This window comes from Jaculus jaculus, chromosome 3 (genome assembly GCF_020740685.1).
Source record: "Jaculus jaculus isolate mJacJac1 chromosome 3, mJacJac1.mat.Y.cur, whole genome shotgun sequence".
Taxonomy (NCBI): Eukaryota; Metazoa; Chordata; class Mammalia; order Rodentia; family Dipodidae; genus Jaculus; species Jaculus jaculus.
The window spans coordinates 10,803,339-10,827,482 of NC_059104.1; the positions used below are offsets into that span (position 1 = coordinate 10,803,339).

The following is a 24,144-nucleotide window of genomic DNA, read 5'->3' on the forward strand; positions in this document are numbered from 1 at the left end:
GTCCTGGGGCCACCACGAACATGCTCATGGCATACACACCTCCACACTCATAAAAAGAAACACACATAGACACACATTATACACACACACACAAAGATCCGACATTCCTCTTGTGTCTACCATTGCACCCACAGTAGCCAACAAGGGTGAATCACACCTTAGGGTTTTATCCAGTGACTTCCCAGGAGTGCTGGGGGCAGGAGGCAGAGAATATCTTCCCATTTTCAAACAGTGGAGAACTGGGGGAGAAGAAAAACAACGAGCAGAGGAAACAGGGTTTAGGCTGAGGCCCAGGGCAGCAGTGCTGGTCACCCTCTTTGGCCTTCCATGTGAGCTGTCCTGACCCAGCCGCATTTCACATTCTGCAGAAGCCGTTGTGAGAAACCTGAACAGGAAATTAGCCTTGTCTGCAAATTATAAGGCAGCTTTAAAAACTGCAATAAAGTCTGTCATCTTCGTTGAGCCAAATGTATTCCTGGACTATAAAAGCAAGCCTCCTTATACCATTTCCTTTCCCTAAATGAAACAACAATAACATGTCCTAAATGGATCACTGTGGAGCATGACCACAAATATTGTCATCTATTTATCTGAAGCATTTAAGATTCCAAAAGGAGGAACACATATCTAGAATTTTCTGTGAGAAGCAGTATCTACTCAGATGACAGACTATTCGGAATTTCGCATTTGGTAAATCAGCTGAACACCAAACAAAATACTTCAAATCAAATCAAAAGACTATACACGAACCGGCATACACAATATGGCACACAGAGCCTAGACTACTGTCACAAAATATTGTATTTAGGTGGCTCTGAACAACGGGCACTTCTTTCTCCCAGTTATGGGTACTGGGATAACAAATGAGCAAGGTTCTAGCAAATTTGGTCCTTGGTGAGGACCCTCTTCCTGTCTTGTAGATGGCCACCTTCTTGCTGTGTCCTCTTCTGCAAATCCACTAATCCCATCAGAAGATTTCTCTGATCGCAACCTCATCTGAACCTCACTGCTTCCCTAATGTCTCATCTCTGGATATCATCACATTGAGGATAAGGGATTTCACACTTAAATTTCAAGAGAACAGAAACATTCAGTCCATCACAAAGTGCTAACTAAATTGAATACTTAACACTGCTTAAACCTTAAGTGTTCCCATCACTACAATGAAGCTTGTGAGACAAAGTCAAAAATAAAAACATTGGGTTTTTTACTTGTACTAAGAGGTAGCAATCATTACACCAAGACCTGGAGTTTACCTCTCAACCATTTCTGTTTCTATTTTTTTCCACTATGAGTCAGACAAACTGAAGCTATTTTATCAGTGTGGACCAATATGACAGTGTTCTTTGATACGGCATTATCCCTAGCAGGATGGGAGACACTTTTTCTCCAGTAGGGGAAAAAAATAAAATTTTCTATAACTACTACCTTTTAGAATGCATCTTTATGAAGGTTACTTAAAAACATACTGCCCTAGTATTAGAGACATTCATACATTTAATAAATATATATTTTCTGCTAGGATATTGACTTGCATTGATGAAGGACTGTTCTACACATTGTCACTGAAGAGATATTTCATTTTAAATATTCCACAAATGTGTCCAACCCCGTGATGAAGCACTGACATGTTTTTTAATGGAATCTCCATAAAACCCCATGGGATGATGCCCATTCGTCCAGTAATAAGTAAACTTGGGGGCAATGGAATAATTAATTTAAGGAGGAGATATCAATGTAGCCCAAATAGGAGTCCATCACTACAGTACATCTTCTTACCTTAAACTTGACACATATACAATTATGTCAGCTGCTCTTTCCAAAAGGCATACCAAGGCCTTGGAGGGGAACCAAATGTATATTGAGCTCTTCCGGAAATGACTGTGTTAATCAATGAAGACAGTCACCATAGACAATGGGTATGATGGAGAACAGAAACTCATTTCAAACATGGATACAGTTTGTGTCTCAAAGGATATAGAAGTTGATCTCTATAAGATTTTTTTTTTATATTATTAAACTGCAAAGGTCAGCCAACCTTCCTCTTATCCATGTGCCCTTCCATCTATCTATCCTTTACTGGACTTAGTTACTTCAGAGTATCAGAGCTTTATAAAATAAAATGCAACTTCTGTACAATTTCAGGAGATGTTTTCAGTTTGTTTTTTTTTTTAATTTCTTGAACCTTTAGCTTGGTGTGACATATGTGGTCAGAGCACAATTTAAAGGAGCAACACTGTAATACATTCAGTCATTATGGTCTTCTTTCCTGAAAGATGTAGTATGGAGACTATAAAAATAAAATTTCTTCATTTGAAGATAAAAACTTTCAGGGATTCATCTCAGAGCACAGACAAAGTGTGCATACCTCCTACTTTCTTTGGTTTGCTATGGGGAAATATCCACAAAGATCTGATTATAGGTCTGTTCATTGGGTCATGAAAAGTGACTTCTTGAAGGTACTGTAAGATGTAACTGCTTAGCTATAATTAAGAGGAATGGAATGTAACTCACTTTCTTTGAGAACTCTGAAAATTAAAATCTAGCATTTCCATGTTCTCAGTCTTCCTAATCTCCCTACTAGAGTTTATTTCAGGGTGGGGGAAAAGTAAGGAAGATGAACCATATTGGCATCACTTATCAGTGACACCAATGTATGTCTTGAAAGCTGGGGGGTGTAGGGGAGTCCATGGATAATATGTGAGTAGCTGTGCCGAGGGCCCGAGTTCATGACATGCACTCTGGAAGCAGCCGTTACCATGCACTGTTTCTCATTGAGTCTCGGGAACGTGGCTTATTCAGGTACGCCTCTCAAAGATAGAGTTAAAAGTAAGCTAAGACCTTCCTGGCTTCAAAGTCTGTGATCAAGAAACTCTCACAGTGCCAACTCCTGAAAGCATCCCAGTTTTACTTATTTCAACACAATCAACATTTGCAGACCTAAGCATGCACACATCTTTAATCTTCAGGAAAAGCCCAAAATGAACCCTGACTGCTATGCAGTCTTCCCCACTATGATAAGGGACAGTTAGGCGTATGTGTCAAGCTAAAAACTGTAGTTCCTTTAAAACTACAATAACGGGTAGCTTGCTCAGAAATTCCTGAGCCCGGTGTGCTGCCTTATACCCAAGAATGGGAATAACTGGCTAAATGTAGTCATCTATGAAAGCTCTTCTCCAAATGGAAGTAAATCCTATGTTTACCCACTCTTGTAATGCAATGCTTTGTGGATAACTCTATATCCCAGAAACCATTTAGCTATATATCAAATTGGTTTGTTTTAAAAGAATGGTTTTATATATATATGTAATATATATATTTGTGTATATGTAGTTCTTAAGGGCACTTCTTCAGAGATGTGTCCTTAAAGGGATCAGAACACCCTGTCTACCTGAGTTCTTTCTTTGTCAAAAGATAGTGAAGAGACCATCTCACTTTTGAACCATGTAATGTTTGTTATTGTAAAAATAAAATAGCAAACTCTAATTGCTGTTTTCTGGCTTATGTCCTTAAGAACTCCATATATATATATATATATATATATATATATATATGCATACATACATACATACATATATATGTATATATATATATATACATACATATATATATATGTAATTTTTTATTGGAATTTCTCTTGTTGGTCACATCAATGTAAACCTCCAATATAGGCCTTGCAAACAGGTTGGTAATGTGGTAAGTTTGCTATTATTTCAGGTCATACATCAAGGACAAGCCATCATCAACAGGCTTCATATATAACTTCCTATGTTCCTTGATTTTCTCCTAGCAACTGACCTGACATGCTTGAAGACAATTTGACAGAATCACAACACCTGCCTTGATGACATAAGTGGATATGTTTCTTATGAAATTTCATGTACTAGTGAAATACACAATTGTGGGGATTTTTTTAGATAGTAAGAATGCAATAACAAAAATAGTATAGATTATCAAAATCACCTTGAGCATCTACAAAAAAAATTCAAGGCTTAAGAGAATAGTTTCATAAGTCTTATGAATTAAATTTGGCTATTTTAGTGACCTTAAGATTATATTTAAGTATTTTCATATTTTTGGAATATTTTCATTTGGGTTAAGCAATTCAATAACAATTTAAAATAATGTTTTCTGTACAGTATCCAGCAAAAATATGAGTGACCTAGGTATATGTTTATGTTCCTTATAATATTAAACAAATATATGCTGCCTGAATAAATGAATGGCATATAGCCAGAAAACAGCAATTAGAATTAATGATTAAATTTGCTATTTTATTTTTACAATGCCAAACATCACATGGTTCAAAAGTGAGATGGTCTCTTCACTATCTTTTGACAAAGAAAGAACTCAGGTAGACAGGGTGTTCTGATCCCTTTAAGGACACATCTCTGAAGAAGTGTCCTTAAGAACTCCAACAAGGCTCCTACAGGTTCCAACAACTCCCAAGCCCACCATCCTGGAGAACAAGACTTTAATATATTGGCTTTGGGAAACATTTGAGACTCAAGCTATAGCAAATGTCATCACAGCTACATGATTTACCCTGCGAAGGAGCAGATAATCTATCTGAGGGAAAAGTTTAAAGAAATACTTGAAAGCATTTCAAATTTAATGTAAACTGTGTACTCACAACCACAAGAAGCTCAATAAAATAACGGATAAATAAATCTGAATACACTCTGCAAGGCACACCATACACAGATTTATCAAAACTAGTAGTAAGGAGAATCTTTTTTAAAATTTTTTTCATTTATTTATTTGAGATATAGAGAGACAGACAGACAGAGAGCGAGAGAGAATGGGCATGCCATGGCCTCCAGGTGCTGCAAAAGAACTCCAGACACATGCACCCCTTGTGAATCTGTCTTACATGGGTCCTGGAGAATCAAACCTGCGTCCTTTGGCTTTGCAGGAAAGTGCCTTAACTACTAAGCCATACCTCCAGCCCAGTACGAAGAATCTTAGGAATCAGTTTCAGGAAAAATATATTCCAGATACCGATTAGCAAATTAGGCTATGCAGGGGTAGAACGACTCAGTTCTAAGTGAGACAGTTTCTCTGTCCATTGGACAAGGTGCTGTAATACAACGTAAATGAAGCTGTGTTAACCACCATGCACTGCCTTAAATGGGGCCCACCAATTAGTAGAGCTCATATTGAGATACTGGTGGTATCCTTTGGGTTATAATTTGATTTGTACCCGATGGTAGATTTAATGCTAGACAAACATGTCTCTAATTTTTCTATGAATCAGAACAAGCTGCAGACTACGAACATAGACTGTTGAGTCACACAGAGACTCTGAAGTAGTAAATCTGCCACAGACATTGAGAATCTATAAACCTAATGAGTCTCAGTTGACCCTGACGTGACAGACAGGATCACTGTGGGAAACATTGCCTTTGCTATTTTCATGAAGGTGGTTTGAGTGGGGAAGGTCCCAATCGCCTCATCTGTTTTGAATGGTTGGTCCCCAGTTGGTGGCAATTGGGGAGGTGGAGCCTTGCTAGAGAAGGCGTGTTGTTAGGGTTTTAGGTGTTAAAACCCAGCTTCTCCCAAAGGGCTCAGCACATTGTTGCTGCTTTCTACTGGTGCATGACACAAAGGACTGCCCAGCCTCTGCTGTCCTGTCCTTCTCCAGCTTGAAGAAACTTTCTCCTGATATTTTTTGTTGTTTTGTTTTTTGAGGTAAGGTGTCACTCTAGTCTGGGATGACCTGGAATTCACTCTGTATTCTCAGGGTGGCCTCGAACTCACGGCCTCGAACTCACAGCAATCCTCCTACCTCTGCCTCCCGGGTGCTGGGATTAAAAGTGTGCGCACCACGCCCAGCTTTTTTTTTTTTTTTTTTTTTCACAGAAGATCCTTTCCTTCCACCAACTGCTTTTTGTCAGGTGGCTTTGTCCCAGCAACACAAAGGTAGCTATAGCCATTGGCTAGTAAGTTGCATTTATTTACTTACACACACTTGTGCTAGGTTTTTCAATTGTTTGAACTCAAAAGCATTCTATCTGTAAATGTGATGCAGAGCATAATGTGGATTTCATATTGTACTTAAGGTATTTTACTTTATAATTATTACAACTATTCTTTGACATATCTTGTTATCAATTTCCCATTTCTGATTCCAGTATAGCCCCTATCCAGTCTCCCAATAAGAGACATTAAAAACATTCAACTAAAAATTATAAGCTGGCAGTTCTCAGTAACAAACAGAGGAAAGGTTTTCCAGTTATTAAGAAATTTAGAACTTTGTTTTTGAATCACAGGAAGAACCATGTATCTCTGAGGTGGAGAGGGGGATGGGGTGCAAAACTGGCCACATGTGTAAACATCAATAACAGCTGACATTTCTCCAATTATAGCCTTATCTTCAACTTCCCATGCCAATCTTCAAGTCCTGACAGCTCCATCGTATCAGCAGGGCTATTTGAAACTCAGACTGAATCGAACTTTAGGAATTTAGAGAAAACAAATGAGTAATATATACAGGATATTCTCAAACTTTTTTTCTACGGACCCAGAGCCCAACACACTGATCTCCAAGGCAGAAGGCACATTAAAATGATGATTTACTCAACAGTCTTCAGTTTTCTATAGACTTTTTTCCCTCATTCTGAACTTCCCGAGCTTCCCTTTGCTTTCTTCCCAACACTATATGTGTATCAAAAATTGCATATCTTAAATGGATAAATTACATTATTCATAGATTAAATCTCAAAACAGGGGTCTGAAATAAAAACAAAGCACACTGGAGGGATCTTTCCCCTTCAGTATATGGAATGAAATATGTTTAACACCATCCATTAGATGTAGTGAGATAGATGTACCATGAAATTTTAATTTCATTAGCCATGTTCAATGAAGGAAACTACATATAAACTATACACACACACACATATATGAGTTTTTATATAGTTTATATGTAGTTGGAGATATATATATATATATATATGTATGTATATATACACAAAACTGGGTAAATGTCTAATATCTAACTGTACGATAACAGTCTTTGTATTAATATTCACTCCCAACTCCCAAATAATGACCTGTACCTGTAATATCTACCACTGTTACTCTTTAGAAATCTACTTTGTTAAATTACATATGAGTGGGATGTGATGTGATATTTGCCTAGTCTATTTACTTAATATAAAGTTCTCCAGGTTCATCCATGTCATCACAAATAAAAAAGGTTTAAAAAAAATGCATATCTTTGAGCTTCTATTGTTCACTTTATGACAATTTGATTTATAAGAACAAAAGAGGGTATCTAATGTGACTTATTTACAAAAGCCAAAAGTACATACTACACAAAATAATGAAAGTTTCTTTCCATGGAAAGAAACATAACAATAAAAGAATAAAAGAAACATAACAGATATGTATTTTTTGCACTTTTCATAGACAAATTGTTGTGTGGGTCCTGAGGTGACTGAGGATCCTTCCTATTTGGATAATGATTGAAAGTACATGCATTCCTTGTAAGAATTTCAATTATGGCCAAGAAAATGTTCCTCCTTGGTATGAAAAGTAGTTTTGTCCTAGTAATTTCTCTTATCTTAAGTTCTTTTAACATTACATACAGAAAGGATTCTTTTGCCTGATAATTCCCGGTATTTAATCATTTATGGGCACTCACTGACACAAGAAAGAAACGATAATTAAAAAAAAAAAAAACAGCTTTTCTAAGAAAAAAATTCTCTATATTTTTTTAATTGTGGAAATGAAGTCCCTGAAACATGTTTTCTAAAATTCACAGAAAATATTTCCCCAAATATATGGTTTTTGGATGACTTTAATATTATGCTTGAAGATAAGCTTTATTTTGATTATATAAAGGGAAAATTTTTTTCTCAGGATTACTTAATATGGCATTGGAGAATAATAACTTTTTGAAAGCAATACTTTTGATTATTTCATAAAATTTATAATAATTGAATTGATTCATACAAATTAAAATATTTTCCAACAAAGCCTATAGAAGCATATGTTGATTATTTTCTCAATATTCTAATGTGGTGTTAAAGGCTCAAATGCATTCAATTAGAAAATTGAGAGTATTTTATCCACCATATCAAATATTTTATTTTTATTTCTTGAAACAAATGGACTTTTCAGGTCAACACTGCTCTTGAAGCTTACATAACTGATGGTGTTGACCAAGAAAATAAAAGTCTGTAACTTGTCTTTTGTATTTTGGAGAGAAAAAAAAAAAACACTTAAATGGCCAAGTTGTTTTGCTTAGAAAAATAACTAGTTTTGTCTAACTGTTCTGCACAGCAGAAAATGATAGCTTTTTAAGGAGCAGTAATGATCAATTAGGAGATGTATTTGCCATGTTTTGATTTCTGATTTTGGCTCCTTCCTCTACGCCCATGCACTTAGTCACAAATATATAGTTAATGCCTTGTTATAAGAGGGCTTTAAGCTACAGACAAACTCCTTGACCTTTAGAAAAAAAAAAATAGTCTGCTTTTCCCTAGGAAATTTCCTGATTAAAAAAGAAGAAGAAATAGGAAACTCTAATGTGTAACTATTCACTTGGAATAATTTAGAGTCTTGGACCAGTAGTCACAGTCATTCACAGACAACTACAATGATAAGACTTTTGGCAGGAAGTACATATTTTACTGTAAGAGGTAAGACTGGGGTAGTATGAGGTCAAGGCAGTCACTACCCTGATAAAATTCTTAATTTCCTTTTCCTTTTATAAAGCTATCATTCTTCTCACCCACCTTAAGTAAGATGGTTTGGAAGAGACAGAAGAGTGAGTTCTATTATAAGATATAGTTTCATATTTGCCAGGATATGTGTTTCTTGAAAAGACAAAGCACAATTTTTTTTCCAAAGAAAATGAGATTTGTAACCTTTTTGCAGTTTTCTATTTTTACCAATTTAAGAGTTAATGGAAAATAGCTTGAGAATTTACCCATGAAATGGTCAAAAACACCCCAGGAAATCCCCTTGGCACCTTCAGTCCCAGCAGTACTGGGCTTCTCACGGGCTCAGGTTTGATTTTTGTCCTTGAACCCCAACCAGCTTGAAAGCTAATTTCCCAAAGGACAAAGGCCTCAGCTCACCCATTTCTACTGAACTGAACAAAAAGCTTCCCTTTGCCAAGGTCAGAGATGTATAAAGAAAGCCTTATTGACACTTGTGCATGGATGGAGACTCCCCCAGGTGTGTCTGTGAAGCCAACACCACTGGAAGTATATAAAAGTCAGTGTGCCTGAGATCAGCGAGCACCTATGTGTTTGGGTTCAAGCACCTCGTGTGTAATTTTAAATTGAAATATCAAAAAAAGGACAGACAACAAGAACACAAACTATAAATCACCAACGATGACCACTAACATCTTAATAAAGAAATATGACTATAACAGACAGGTTCAGGTTCACTGAGATGAACTTCCAGAACAGGCACAGTTATGGAGGAAGGCATATTTATTGAAGCTTAGAGATCCAGAGGAAGTTCCATAATGGCAGAAGAAGCTGGCTGTGTTTCCACAGGCTCAAACCGAGAGAGAAGACCCACACAGCACACTTCAAGAACTTCAGCTGGAACTCAGCACTTTGCAGATGTTTAGATTGGAATTTCAAACCTACCACCACACCTTAAGATCTGCCCAGTGACATCTCTTCCAGCCAGGTGGCTGCAGATCCAAATTACAAATTAATAAAAACTGAATGTATTGAGGGGCATTTTTCAAACTGCCACATTAGACCCCTGCCCTCCAATAGATTCAAAAGCATCACATGTTGTAAATTGTATTCAGTCCAGTTTCAAAAGTCCCCACAGACTTTATCAACTTAAGATAGCTCCAAAGCCCCAATCCTCTGAGATTTAAGATTGTCTTTAGCTGTGAGACCTGAAAAATCAAACAAAGTTATATGCTTTCAACATATGAAGGCACAGAGTAAACATTTTCAACTAGTATAAGGCATACCAAGGAGAGACTAGAACAATGCAAATTTGTGGTGGTTTGATTGAGGTGTCCTCCATAAACTTAGGTATTCTTAATGCTACATTCCCAGCTGATAGACATTTGGGGATTAATGCCTCCTAGAGGCTGTGTATTGTTGGGGATGATGGGCTTATGGGTGTTATGGCCAGTTTTCCCTTGTCAGTGTTTGGCACACTCTCTTGTTGCTATTGTCCACCTTATGTTGGCCAGGGGGTGATGTCCACCCTCTGTTCATGTTGTTATTTTCCCTGCCATCATGGAGCTTCCTCTCAAGTCTGTAAGCCAAAATAAACCCTTTTCCCACAAGCTGCTCTTGGTTAGGTGATTTCTACCAGCAATGTGAACCCCACCACAACAGTAAGTGGTACCAACAGTAAGTGGGATTGCTGCTAAATAGCTGACTGTATGTCTTTGGCCTTTTAGAGTAATTTTCAAGAGGAATGTGGAAGGATTTGAAACCTTGGCCTAAGAGGTGCCTTGCAGTGCTGTAAGTACAGCTTGATGGACTATTCTGGGCAGAGTTGAAAGACCTGAATGCATTAAGAACTATGGACTGTGAGGTTTGGCTTATGAGGGTGAGGAAGAGCTTTGCTTGGACTGGGCTGGAGGCAGGTTTTGTGAAAAGCTTGCTGTTATGACCATGTCCTGAGAAGTTGTGCAGAGTTGCTTTGTGTAGGAATGAACTGATGTGAGCAGAAGGATATTGCTCAGAAGGAAAAATCCTTGGGTGAACTGCTGCCCATTCAGCTGCACCTGAGAGATTACAACCTTTGAGATTGGACCAGCTGACCTGCACTGGGGCAACAGGAAGACCAGGAACAATTATGGAGGAAGGGATTTATTGAAACTTACAGATCCAGGGGAAGTTCTACAATGGTGGAAGAAACAGGCCTGGTTTCACAGATCCAAGCAAAGAGAGAGAGAGAGAGAGAGAGAGAGAGAGAGAGAGAAGGCACACACCAAGCCAAAAGCCACAAAGCACACTTCAAGAATTCCAGGTGGAACTAGGCACTTTGCATATCTTTATATTGGAATTGCAACCTAACACCACACCTTAAATTCTGCCCAGTGGCACCTCCTCCAGCCAGGTGTCTGCAGATCCAAACTACAAACTAGTAAGGCACCGAATATATTGGGGGCCATTTATTCAAACTACCACAATGACAAACCACTGAATATTATGTACCTTGTAAAATTATGTTTCCTATATAGCTTTAGACTAGAGTGAGGACGATAAGATTCTTAAAATTCCCAATGAGCAAAAGAAGGAAAGAAAAAGACATGTGGGTATACAAATGATAGATGTTAGACAGATAAATAGATATATGATAAGTAGATAATGATATATAAATAGATGAAAGATAGATAATAGGGCCAGACATACATGTTTACCTTGTGTTAATGCAAGTACATAGGCTTAGGCACTAAAAGCAGATATTTGGTTTAAAGAAGTAAAAAAGATTGTCTGCAGAAATGGCTTAGAGGGTAAGGCACTTACCTGTGAAGCCTAAAGACCCATGCCCACGTTTGACTCTCCAAATCCCACATAAGCCAGACACACAAGGTGACACAAGTGTACAACGTCACACATGTACACAAGGTGGTGCATGCATCTGGAGTTCAACTATAGTGGCTGGAGATCCTGGAGTGCCAATTCTGTCTTTCTCTCTCCCTCTCTCTTGTTCTTGCTCTCTTACATAAAAACAGAGATAACACAGGGGGCATATAAATAACATGGGTAGTTTGTCACTGCATTCAGTGAGCACAGGTCCCAGGAAGGTGTAGAAGGGGATGGGAGGGACAGCAGACCTCGTTGACTGAGATTCCTGGCTTGCATCTCCTAGAGTAAGCGTGTCACTAGTTGGGTTAACACAAAAGAATAATCTGGCAAGATTCATCTACAACCCAGGGAAAAAATAAAAAAAAAAATTTACTAGATATAGAGAATATACTCATGATTTGTCAGGATGATATTTAACTTCAAAGGACAAGCTTGGGCTGTTCAAAACCTTTTCTCTGCATGAAATGTAACCCCTTCTGTTCTTTTTCTATTTATCTGTTTCAATTATTAGGTAAAATTGTATATATTTACTGTGCACAACACAATCTTTAGAAGTACAGATAATTTGTTCAAAGTAGCTACTAAACCTACAGGAACATTCTAGATAGGATGAGAGGTGGAGAGCAAGGCATACCGCCCTGCAGGTCCCCCCTGCTGGTCTACCCATACTCTCCTCACATGTCTTTAGACAGGACAGCAGAAGAGCATCCAGCAGACCAAGCACAACTCCAGTGACTTACCAGTCACACACTAGAGGACGCTGTTAATAATCCCACTGGGCAGTGCAATGTCCCCTTTGTCAGACAATGAAACAGAAGTAGTGACCATCTAAATTACACATGAGTCCATAGTTGACTATTGCCAGTGTTAAATACTGAAACCACAAACTCCTGTGCAGTAAGTCCCTCCTCAGATCTGTACTCGAAGACTGGTGTTTTCATGTTGCTTATAAGCAGAGGGTGGGAAAGACATGAGCCAGAGAACTGGGGTTACCCAGGAAATTTCCAGAAACAAGACACTCAGCACTCCTGACTAAGTCTATGAACAGTGGAAATTGATGGAGATGGAATCTCTCCCTGACCATTCAGACACAGCATTCGTGCATTTTATAAGGATATTATCAACCTAATGAGTGAACCCACAAGGTGCTCACATCACTATTCCTGGAACCTATACGTAGGTTATCTTACTTAAGGGAACCTTACAGAGGTGTTTATGGTTAAGGATCTTGAGATAGAAAGATTTCTGTAGGTTAAGGAGGCCCAGTGAAATCCCATGAGTCTTTCAAAGTGGAGAAGGGACATAGGTGTGGAGAGAAAGGAATATAAAAATGGAGTAAACTCTGAGATGGCAGCATGAGAAGGATGTAACATCCCATTACTGATTCTGAGACAGGAAAGGGGGCAGGCATAAGGACCAGCAAAAGGCCTCTCAGACACAAAGCAGGACTGGCTGAAAGCTAGGAGAAAAACAAGAAAACAAGAGTCTCAGTCATAAAGTTACAGGGAGAAAAACTGGGCACCAAGTACCCAGGAAGCGGGCTTTCTCCTAGAGCCTCCAGAAAGGAGGGTCAATCAATATCTCAACCTAGCAGACCCAGCTCTGGCCTTCGGACCTGCAGAAATATAGAGAATACATTTGTGTTCTTTAAACGCCAAGCCAGCCACACACACAAATAAGATACAAAGACACAACAATGAATGTAGGGAAAGATATTTCTTCATAACTTCTCGGACAGAACCCTCAAGAAAGATGACCATATGGTGGGGAGAGGGTCAGGGAAGTGTAGTCTCTGCTTCTATGGCATTGGTCACCTGCCTCAAGGCCATGACCACTGTGGGTAACAAGATCAGATGGAACAATCTAAGACTGAGAACAAAATGGCTGAACAGTTTGAGGAGGAGGGACTGATGACATTAAGAGTTAAGGGAAGTTGAGTTTTAGTTATTAGCATCATGTCTCAAAATACATTGAAGGCTTTTGAGAAACTTGTGGGAGAAGCATAAGGTGGCAAATTTAAGACACAGCATATGAATAAATTTGTTCTTGTATGTTATTTTTCTTTTCCAGAGAAATTTTACATGAAAACTAATGGCTGATCCTGTCACATTTATACTATTTGGTATAAATATGCTAAGATTGTAAATATGCTGTTGTAGATTGTGAAGAAGTGGTGCTGACCAAGGCTCAGATGTTGGTATCTCTATGGTATAGCTCCAGAGAAGTACCCAACATTGCCAGTAAAACTACATGGTAATGCCTAGCACTTTATTTGAAGGACAAAACTTTTAACTTTTATATGTTGCTTGGGGTAAGACAAGACACATTTATGTAAAACAGTATTCTGCACATGGTGGCACATACCTTTAGTCCCAGCTGAGGTAGGAGGATCTCTGTGAGTTCAAAGTCAGCCTAGGGGTGCAGAATGAGTTCCAGTTCAGCCTGGACTAGAGTGAGACCCTGTCTCCCCTGCCCCAACAAAAAAAGCCCATACCATTGATGGGTAAATCTAAATCTAAGAGACTAGGGTCCCCAAAGAGGCTCATGGGGAGTGGATGAGGTATTGGTAGTGAATTCCTTGACATGTTCTTCAAAATGAGAGGCAATGCCAAGACAGTGGAGGTCACGTGTGAAAGGAAGCAAAGTGAAAGCCAGCATGAGTATATCTGGTCAGTGTTGTTTTAGTGAAGTCGAGGGTTAATGAGTGGGAAGAGACACTACGGACTCCAGGCCTCTGACTCAGGGCAAAAGAAGGACAAGAGGGAGGGATGAAGGGAGAGAGAGAGAGAAGAGAAGAGGAGAGGAGAGGAGAGGAGAGGAGAGGAGAGGAGAGGAGAGGAGAGGAGAGGAGAGGAGAGGAGAGGAGAGGAGAGGAGAGGAGTCTAAACCCAAGTGGGGCTAGACAGAAGCAAAGGAATGAACAAAGGAGGATAAGATTTAAGAAAAGAAAAAAGTAAATAACAGAAATTATTAAAGAGGTCTGGAGAGATGGCTTAGCAGTTAAAGAGCTTGCCTGCAAAGCCTAAGGACCCATGTTTGATCAGTCTCCAGATCCCATGTAAACCAGATGCACAAAGATAAGGCAAGCACAAATTCACACATGCCCACTAGGTGATGCACATGTCTAGAGTTTGATTGCAGTGGCTGAGGCCTTGTTGTGCCCATTCTCTATCTCTCCTCTCTGTCTCTCGCCCTCTCTCTCTAAAAAAAGAAAGAAGGAAGGAAGGAAGGAAGGAAGGAAGGAAGGAAGGAAGGAAGGAAAGAAGGAAGGGAACTAATTACTAAGGAAAAACCAATGGATGATTTCTCAAAGTAGGCTTGTAAGGAAATTACTCAACAATGCTGAGAAAGCCAGTATTAAATAAGAAAGAAAAAACAAAACAAAACAGGTCAGTCTTCAGACTATGCAGAATTGCCTTGCCATCCCCATGCTAGATAGTTAAAGGTATAAAAGTCAGAAAATACCTATTTGTCATTCCCATGCTAGTTACCTAAAGACATAAAAGCAAGAGGAATTCATATTTTTATGCTAGGGGTGTCTCAAGATGTCCCCACTATTTATATTGTTCGTGTTTGTGCATAGTAACCAATGTAGATAAGAATGGTTTGTATGTAGTCTGAATAAATGTATAAATTATATGATTCAAATCTATTTGTACATAAAAACAGAAATGGTCTTGAGTATCATGCTTGATATAAGGTTCTTCATTGGCATAAGTGTGTTCTTCCCAAATGATGTTAACTACAGAAAAATCAAATAATTGCCTCAAGGTTAACAATGAAAGCAGTTACCACAGGTTAACTATTCAGACAGGCTTCCCTTCCAGCCCCAGATCTGTCAGTCAAAAAAGTATACAGTGTCATTCTGCTGGTAGGAATTCTGCATTTTACAATAATTCTACGTAAAACATGTGATTTTTTTTCTTTAATTTGAATGTGACAGACAGACAGAGAAAGAGGCGAATAGATAGAGTGAGAATGGGCGCTCCAGGGCTTCCAGCCACTGCAGACGAATTCCAGACACATACACCCCCTTGTGCATCTGGCTTACATGGGTCCTGGGAAATCGAGCCTCAAACTGAGGTCCTTAGGTTTCACAGGCAAGTGCTTAACCACTAAGCCATTTCTCCAGCCCAAAAACATGTGTTCTTTCATCAGGGTTGTAAGAACTATCTTTCTCCTGACATACATATTCCATTGAGTCTACCACACTCCATTCACTCAGAACTATAAAGAATATAATTCCTTCCTTTCTTTCTTTCTTTCTTTCTTTCTTTCTTTTCTTCTTATTATTTTTTTCAAGGTAGGGTCTTACTCTCATTCAGGTGACCTGGAATTCACTATGTAGGCTCAGGGTGACCTCAAACTCAGGGTGATCCTCCTACTTCTGCCTCCCAAGTGCTGGGATTAAAGGCCTGCACCACCACGCCAGGCTAGACAGCATATTTTAACTAACCATCTTCCTCATCCCTGGATATTAAATCACTTCCATAATAGTTTTTAAACACCTTTAAAATCCATCCTAGTTCTGTCTTATTCCCTCTCCTTTAGACCACAAGTGTACGCAGTGCACAGACTGTCCTCACCTCTTCTCTCCAGCCAGCACGCCCTTGGCCATCATGTCACCTCTCATGAGTCAGTACACGCCATCGCTTCCACCTGGAATAAGAACTAATTGGAAAGAGGAGGGTGCCTACTGGAACAGCGGTGAGGAGGTGGGCAAAGAAGGGTAATAGGATAGGAATGAGGTCAAACCTCAATATATTCATGTATCAAAGTCCCCAATAAAAAATATCACGCAAAAATAGAACTTAGTGGCTCACAGATTATGTTTAAAGGGCACGAGCTGAACTTAGACTCAGTGCTCTCCAGATGACATTCAACTCTGACTTTCAACGGATCTAACAAGCATGTCCAACCTTTTCACACTGTAGCGTGACATCATCACTGCTGTGGGTTAGGCTGCATGCATAGCTCTCCTGAATGTGGCCGTCTTCATATCACAGGTTGGCCACACTGACCACTTTGCCTAAGGTGATAAGATCCAGCCAAGCCAACTCCATGTCTGTAACTATTCCCTGAGCGTGTCCACATGCCTTCCTGGCCCCAACTCTTTCCTTGAGATTATCTTCACTTGGAATTCTAACAGTCCTTTGGATTAAACAACAAAAACTTGGCCTTAAATACTGACATCAGTGGCTACCTCTTTCTAAAGAAATTTTAGGGTGGTAGTTCAGCCAACATAGTGCTCACCTGACAAGGATGAGAATTTGAGGGTGATCCTTAACACCTATGTGAACGCCGCCTGTGGAGGTATGTGCTTGGAACATCAGTGCTGAGGAGACCTAGAAGGGCGTGTTCACGGGGAATGTAAGCTAGCTAGTCTAGCCTAACTGGTGGATTCTAGGGTAATGAGAGGCTCTTCCTGGAAACAAGATAGACAGCATTATTGAGAATGCTACCAAAATTGTCCTCTGAACTCCACAGTGACAGGCACCCTCATGCACACACACACACACACACACACACACACACACACACACACGCATATCCATAATATATCTCCTTCAAGGGACCCCTCATAGGAAATCCTATGCCACGCTGCATTTTAGGTCCTTGTTATTTCTCTTAACCTCTCTACTCAGGGGTGTCCTGACCTTCGTCTTTGTCCATCCCCGTCAACAGCAGATAGCCTAGCAAGTCTGCAGTGGTGTGTGATTGCTAACTTGAATGCAGTCAGCTCTTCCCAATGACTGGAACTGAAAATTTATAAGTGATAGAGTTCAAAAGCAATTTTAAATGATTTTTTAAGAAAGTAATGGGGTTTTTTGTTGTTGTTGTTGCTGTTTACTTTTATTTATTTATTTGAGAGTGACAGACAGAGAAGGAAAGAGGCAGAAAGAGAAAGAGAGAGAGAGAGAGAGAGAGAGAGAGAGAGAGAGAGAGAACGCACTGCAGCCTCCAGCCACAGCAAACGAACTCCAGATGCATGCACCACCATGTGTATTTGGCTTAGGTGGGTCCTGGGGAATTGAGCCTCAAACCAGAGTCCTTAGGCTTCACAGGCAAGTGCTTAACCACTAAGCCATCTCTCCAGCCCAAGAAATCAATGATTTATTTCAAGCATGATCATTGCTATCCATGGGCTATCCAGGGATACTTTGGAAATATTGATTTAAAATTTATTTTCCTTCAATCAAAGGTGTCACTGCTCTCAAAGACACAGCTTGCCAAAGTTAGTTTATGCCCGTAATCGACCACTACACCCACAAAGACAGTCACTGGACCAGTGCTGCACACTATAGAAGGTTAATTCAGACTCAAGTGGCATGAACACAGGACACGAAGAGAAACAGATTTTTGGTAGTGTGGACAAAATCACTTTCAGTGAGTCCAAACTAACGTAAGTCTGTCTCTTGTGATTCACAGTATAAGAATTGCAACTGACTGCACTTTGAGAAGGGCACAGTGTGTCTGAGACAGCTGTTCTGGGTCTGGGCCAAAATGGTTACCCTTGCTTGACCTTTAGAGCTCAAATCAACAACAGAACCAAAGGAAAACTCAACTGCTCTCCACGCCTCAAGAGCATCATCACTACCAGGCCAGGTCATGTACTTATCTTTCTTCTCTCTGTCCATTTCTCCTGCATCCACCTATTCATGTTGACCTACCTCTTGAACATCATTAAGTAATGCCATATAATTCGCACATTAGTATGCACTGACCAGTCACTTTGAGTAGGACACCATGCCAAATCTTACACATGTTAATTCTCACAACAGTTTCATGTATAATTACTGTTAAGATTTCCACTTTTCAGTGGAGAAAATGAAGGGTCAGGATGTTGAAGTAATGTCTCAAGTTCTCAAGGCAAGAAGGATTAGGATTGAAATGTTCTCGCAGATTCTGGGCTCTAGCCACTTTCTGATGTACTAGTGGAGCAGATTTTTCTTTGAGGCCTCTGGAAGTTATTCTATTACCAGTAAGGATTTGCAGGGCAACCTACAAATATACATTCAAACATCAGCAACAACAGAGCCTCTGCTGCTTCCACATGGATTACGAAATTCTAAACTTTTCTTGGAAACGGACTTAAGAAGCCCAGAAGCGAGTGAGCTGGCAAGTGTGGTGAGGGCAAGGATTTCTTCCTGGCCTGACAAACATGGTCCCAAGGCAGATGCCAGGAAAGACACTTCGGAAGTCTCCGTGGACATCCATCAGTGGGCATCCCTTTTGCAAGGTGAGGATGGCTAATGAACATAAGTATTTCACTCGGACCTGGAACAAAGAGAAATGTTTTGCCCTCTATAGAAAAGCATACAACCAAACCAAAGTATGCGTGTGACTCGGTATTGCACTTAGTATCAGGAAGGAAGGAATGCAGTGACTAAGATGCTACAAGTAAACAACCAGTGCCTGCTATGAAAGGATAGGACACTGGATGGCAAAGCATCACCCTGCCCAGCGTTGCAGTGAGGCGCTGGCAGTGGACAGGGTCCTGATCAGCAAAGGCAGCCTATCTACACTCAGCTAGTTTTGCCTGCTGAAGACTGCATCTTGTCACTATCTTCAACAGTGAAACAACAGAAAATAAGCTTGGGGAAATTTGTTCAAAACCCATAACACAGCAGCAGAGAAGTTGCCAGCGGCGGGAAAAGCCAGAATGGTTGAATTTGGAATGAAATGCTACATGAAACTCAGCTTCCACGCAAGAGTCTACCCGGAATGAGTCTAGCTGTGGGGCTGGTGAAGTTAAAATAACAAGTGTGGTGTTCCACATTTCCAAAGGTTTATCCAGTCTTCACAAGGTTGCACACATAAACCACACAGAGGCCCCCGTGCCTCTCTAAATCACTTCTAGAACTACATTTTTCCAATGTCAAAAGCCTAAACATTAAGAACTCTCGCGATGTGCTCCTGGGTCCAGGTGCGAAGGAAAAACATTTCGCTATAGGTTTCTTTCTGACCTCTATGTTGCTGTTGGGCACATCTTGGACTTAGCAGTATCAAGGGTAAAATAAGTTGCTATTACTTTTTTCCAACTAATTTGCCAGATCCTACCCTGAATGTATCATGTCATCTTTTGGCTAATGGAGATCCCTGTGCGGCACAGCTGGCTGAGCTGGCCTCAGTAAGTGATGCATTCACAAGGAACTGGAAAGGAGGCTAAGCATTCTCTACCAAGAAATACCAGAACTTGAATCACTTGTTAAAAATGTGCAAGGGAAAGAAATGCATTTCACCGTGCCCTTACAAAATACCACATTTCAATTTGGCTCAAAAATCCAAGCAAAGCCTGAGGAGAGAACCAGCCCATCGCACCTCACCAGGGCCCAAGCTGAAACCAAAGAAGAATAGGGGAAATGATCAAGAATGCTGTTTTCTTGGTGAACCTGGTACCAGCAACAAGGGTGAAGGAGATAGACACAGAGAACACTCAACTCCTACCAAACCAAAGATCCAGAGACCCAGAGGCTCCCAAGACTTCATCGCTGAAGCAGACCTAAAATGAACCCAACATGGCTCAGGGAAGTTTGCGGAAGGGGGGACGGAAAGAATGTTAGAGCCACATGTTGGGACATTATGCCCAGAGACACTGCCTCTTACCCATAACTGATGACTAACCCCACAATGCATGACCCACACTCCCCAAAGAGGAGGGTCCCTGCGGAGAGGGGGGGCGGATACCAACATGGCTATATACACACTGTACATAACTAATACATATATTTTTAAATCCAAGTAGTGAAAAGCATACAAGAACACATGCGGCTAGGTGAATGTGGTCCTGATGTTCTTTAAGCCTGTCAGTTTGGGGATGTGCACCTTTCTTTGTGAAATATAAGGGTAAAAGGGTTAATCAGAGCTCAAAGAGACAATAGCCAGGTCAGCATAAAACAGCAGCCCTGTGAATGTCTATAAAGTGAAGATTTATATATGATTAAACTTTAAAAAAAAAAAATTCACTCATTTGTGTGAGAGAGGATACCAGGACCAGGGCCTTTGTCGTTGCAAAAGAACTCCAGACACACAGTGTCCACCACTCTGTGCGTCTTGCTTTACATGGGTGCTGAGGAATAGAACCAAAGTGGACAGGCTTTGAAAACAAGCTCCTTTAACCCCTGAGCCATCTCCTCAGCCCTATAGTCAACGTCTTGACAGAGGTCAGGAAACCCTAAGATGACTCCCTCCGTTTGTTGAAGATGTTGGAAGCTCTCCTTTATGAAGTCCGTGGTAGGGAACATCACCACAGGCGACAGGTGTGTGATATTTAGAATTAGGTGTGTGGCCCATCGTTTAAGGGCGGACTCCAGAGGCGGAAGAAAGATTGCAATACGCAGTGTCAGAACCGACCAGTAGCACTGATTTTTAAAAAAAATTATTTTTATTTGTTTTGAGAGAGAAAAATAGACAGAGAGAGACAGAGAAAGAATGGGTGCGCCAGGGTCTCCAGCCACTGCAAACAAACTCCAGACGCGTGCGCCCCCTTGCGCTTACGCGGGAGCTGGGGAATCGAACCTGGGTCCTTTGGCTCTGCAGGCAAACCCCTTAACCGCTGAGCCTTCTGTCCAGCCCAGTAGCACTAATTTTGCAGGCCTGTGCGTCGTCGCCCCCCACTCCACTTCCCTGCAAAGCAGACGTCCCTGAGAGATGGCGGGCCGCCGCCTTACCTGCGCAGGTGTCGCCGTCGTAGGTCTGGCACACCCACTCGTGACACTCGCACAGCGGCCCGAAGAAGGTCCCAGGCTCGGTCACGTGACAGATGCAGACCCCGCACTCGCACCGGCCGCGGCCGTGGCACAGCGCGCCCCCTGGCGGCTGCCCGGGAGCACGGCAGCGGCGCTCCGACTCCGCCCGGGACAGCCTGCAGGGGGCGCCCGACCAGCTCCTGCGCGGAAAGGACACAGGCCGCGGTCAGACCGGACACTGACCACTCCTGCTCCCATCCCGCGCCTTCTCTTTCCTCCCTCTGAGTCCATCCACTCTGTGAAGGTGAAGCCATTGGCCTCATTCCTCTGTGGGCCAAGGAGCCCCTAGGAGTGTATTTCCCGCCCTCCCCCATCCCCCAAGACACTTGACAAATAACCGTGACCCCAAAATAGGACTTTTCTTACAGGTGGACTGGAGTGATCCCTTCTTGCTCCTTGGCAAGCTGTCACTAAGCCTTAAATACATATTTAGATAAAATACAAATGAATCCAAAATAGGACTCTGGGCTGACTTTTCATCTTTTTTTTTTTTTTTTTAATGCTTTGTTTTTAATCTGATGGCCTGGAGCCAGTTTATTTCACGAAAAAGAACAGAGGACTGTTTAGAAAAGTTATGCATCACCATAGTCATGGGGGTAATGTGGTCTGGATGTGCACGAAGCACGCTGAAGAGCTCTGCTTTGTAAAAGTTGGACTATGGTGGTGCGGCTTACTGACCCTTCAGAATGTAATACGAATTCAATGTCCACCCCCATGGAGATGCTATTGGAGGTGGGGGTGGGCGTAAATAATACTGTTTGCAGACTGTGGAGTGGTATAGGTATCTTTAACTCGTGGTAGAAATTCCTTCCGATACATAGTTGCAGAATGAGACGTGGTATTTTTATTCAACCAGTGAATTTTTTTTTTCCAAAGAAAAAGTGAAAGAACAGAAAAGAAGAACAAGAAGAAGAAGAAACAAAAACTCGGGTTGGTTGAAGGGAAGAAATTGGAACAGGTTGAAAACAGTTTATGTCTTCTCCAATTTAGTAACTGCTCTTGGCTGAGAAGCGGGAGCTCGGGGTTGAAGAATACAGAAATCTAGCTTACCTCAGAGAAGGCGAGAAGCTCTGGGGAGCTGCTGACAGCCCAGCGACAAGAAGAGCAGAGGACAACAGCAAGACGCCCATGACGCCTGGGAGAGGCATGCTGGGCTCCGGGCTGAGCGGGGAGCTGGCGTCTGCAAGGTGTGGCTCCCGGGAGGCCGGCAGGAGGGACAAGTGCCACCACCAGATGGCCAGGCAGAAGGACCCAGGACACCCAGGCTCACAGGTCCACAGGTCCCGGGGCTCCTCCTGCCTATGAGGACTTGGGCAGCGGCGCTGCTCTGGGCGGGGTGCTGGTGCCAAACCCCTCCAGTGGAGAATCTAGGCAGGGAAGTAATTAGAAACAGTTGTAAAAACAGATGGTTTATTTTGACATTATATTTTTTTAACCAAAAAAAAAAAAATATGTCCTGTTCACAGATTTGAGAAAAATCACTTCTTTCTTCAAGTACAGACCCCAGAAATATTTGATGAAAGAATATTTGGGCTGTCTGATATGAAAAGGCACTGAAAATAATCCCCTGGCTGTGAAAAGGAAGGGGAACATGGTGGGGAATAACTTTCACCACTTACTTTTAAAGTACATGTCCCATTTGAGGCGTAAGGGATGGGGATGGGCAAGCAAACTAGGAGAACACAATTTTGTACTGATGGTGCTGTTTTTAATTCTGGGTTTTTTTGTTTCTGAAGTCCTTACAAAGCATCTCAGTACAGTTGCCCAGGCTAGCTGCTTATCACCACATTCTTTTTGCCTAACCCAGTCAGTCAGAGGAACTGTTGTTCCAGATCCATCCCATTCCCTCCAGTGCATATATGTGGAGACAAAATAAAATGTGTTCACGGTGCACCTTGCAGAGGAAAAAAAAAAAAAAAAAAAAAAAACATCGTCATTACTTAATCACTTAGTAGGTGCCAGTCACTTATGGCACTTGTAATACATTTGTTAGTTGATTAAACTTCTATCAGGTGCCACACACTGTGACAGATGGATAGGACACACAGGGCAGTAAGGGGACATGCTCCTTTGTGACAATTCATGGGGCTGGTCAGCCACCAATGAAAACAGAAATGATGAGCACAAAAGGATGGGCAAGTGGAAAGAAGCTACTTCCTGACTAGATGCAGGCACCTGGTTTAAACCAAGGAGGCTGAAAGTGAGCTGAAGGCTGAAGAAAGACTCGAATTAAATTGGCTGATAATGGGGAGTGGAATGCAGATCAATTTTATTCCTCCCTTAATGACAAAAAAAAAAAAAAAATGAGGGGAAGGAAATGAGCTGACTGTCTCAAACCACCCATACAGAAGCTACAGTGGGATTTTCACTGAAATCTGAGGGCCTTCAGAGCACCCACACAATGCCATCTACATGATGTGGCATCTGGCAAAGGGTGTAGAGGGGTATATGAGGCGGAGAAGCAGTATTCATTCACCCAAGAAAGAACGCTTCGAATGTAATGGCTCCTCCTGAAATTGGGCCTTCCAAAAATCACCTAGGGCTTTGTACCCTTAACATGAGGCTGGGCCAAAACAGGGTAGAAGTCTCTCTAGAGTCTGTAGGATGGGATAGCAGAATGGCATGCCTCGACACTGCCTTCAGGATGAGGTCTTTCCAGTGTCTACCCCTGCTCCATCTGCGTCAAGAGGGGCTTTGCACAGATCTCCTCCAATCAGCTGATCTTTGCAGACCTTCCTCAGGCCAAGGTGTGTATATACTGGGGGAGAGTTCTTCCATGGGGGAAACAGACCAGAAACAGGTGAGCAGTCCCTGGACTGGTATTGGAGGATAACTGGACAGAGGTTTGTGAGGTACATAGT

General features: G+C 41.3%; 1 protein-coding gene across 1 annotated transcript in view; it reads right to left on the reverse strand.

The window, feature by feature from the left end:
* Positions 1-22,628, reverse strand: part of Itgbl1 (integrin subunit beta like 1) — a 222,380-nt gene extending 199,752 nt beyond the window's left edge. The window contains exons 1-2 of the mRNA XM_004663391.2: positions 22,334-22,628; positions 21,206-21,423 (exon numbers count right to left, since the gene is read on the reverse strand). Of these exons, the coding sequence (XP_004663448.2) occupies positions 21,206-21,423; positions 22,334-22,431 (316 nt within the window). The 5' untranslated portion in view covers positions 22,432-22,628. The remainder of the gene's footprint in view (positions 1-21,205; positions 21,424-22,333) is intronic.
* Between the last annotated feature and the right edge of the window lie 1,516 nt (positions 22,629-24,144).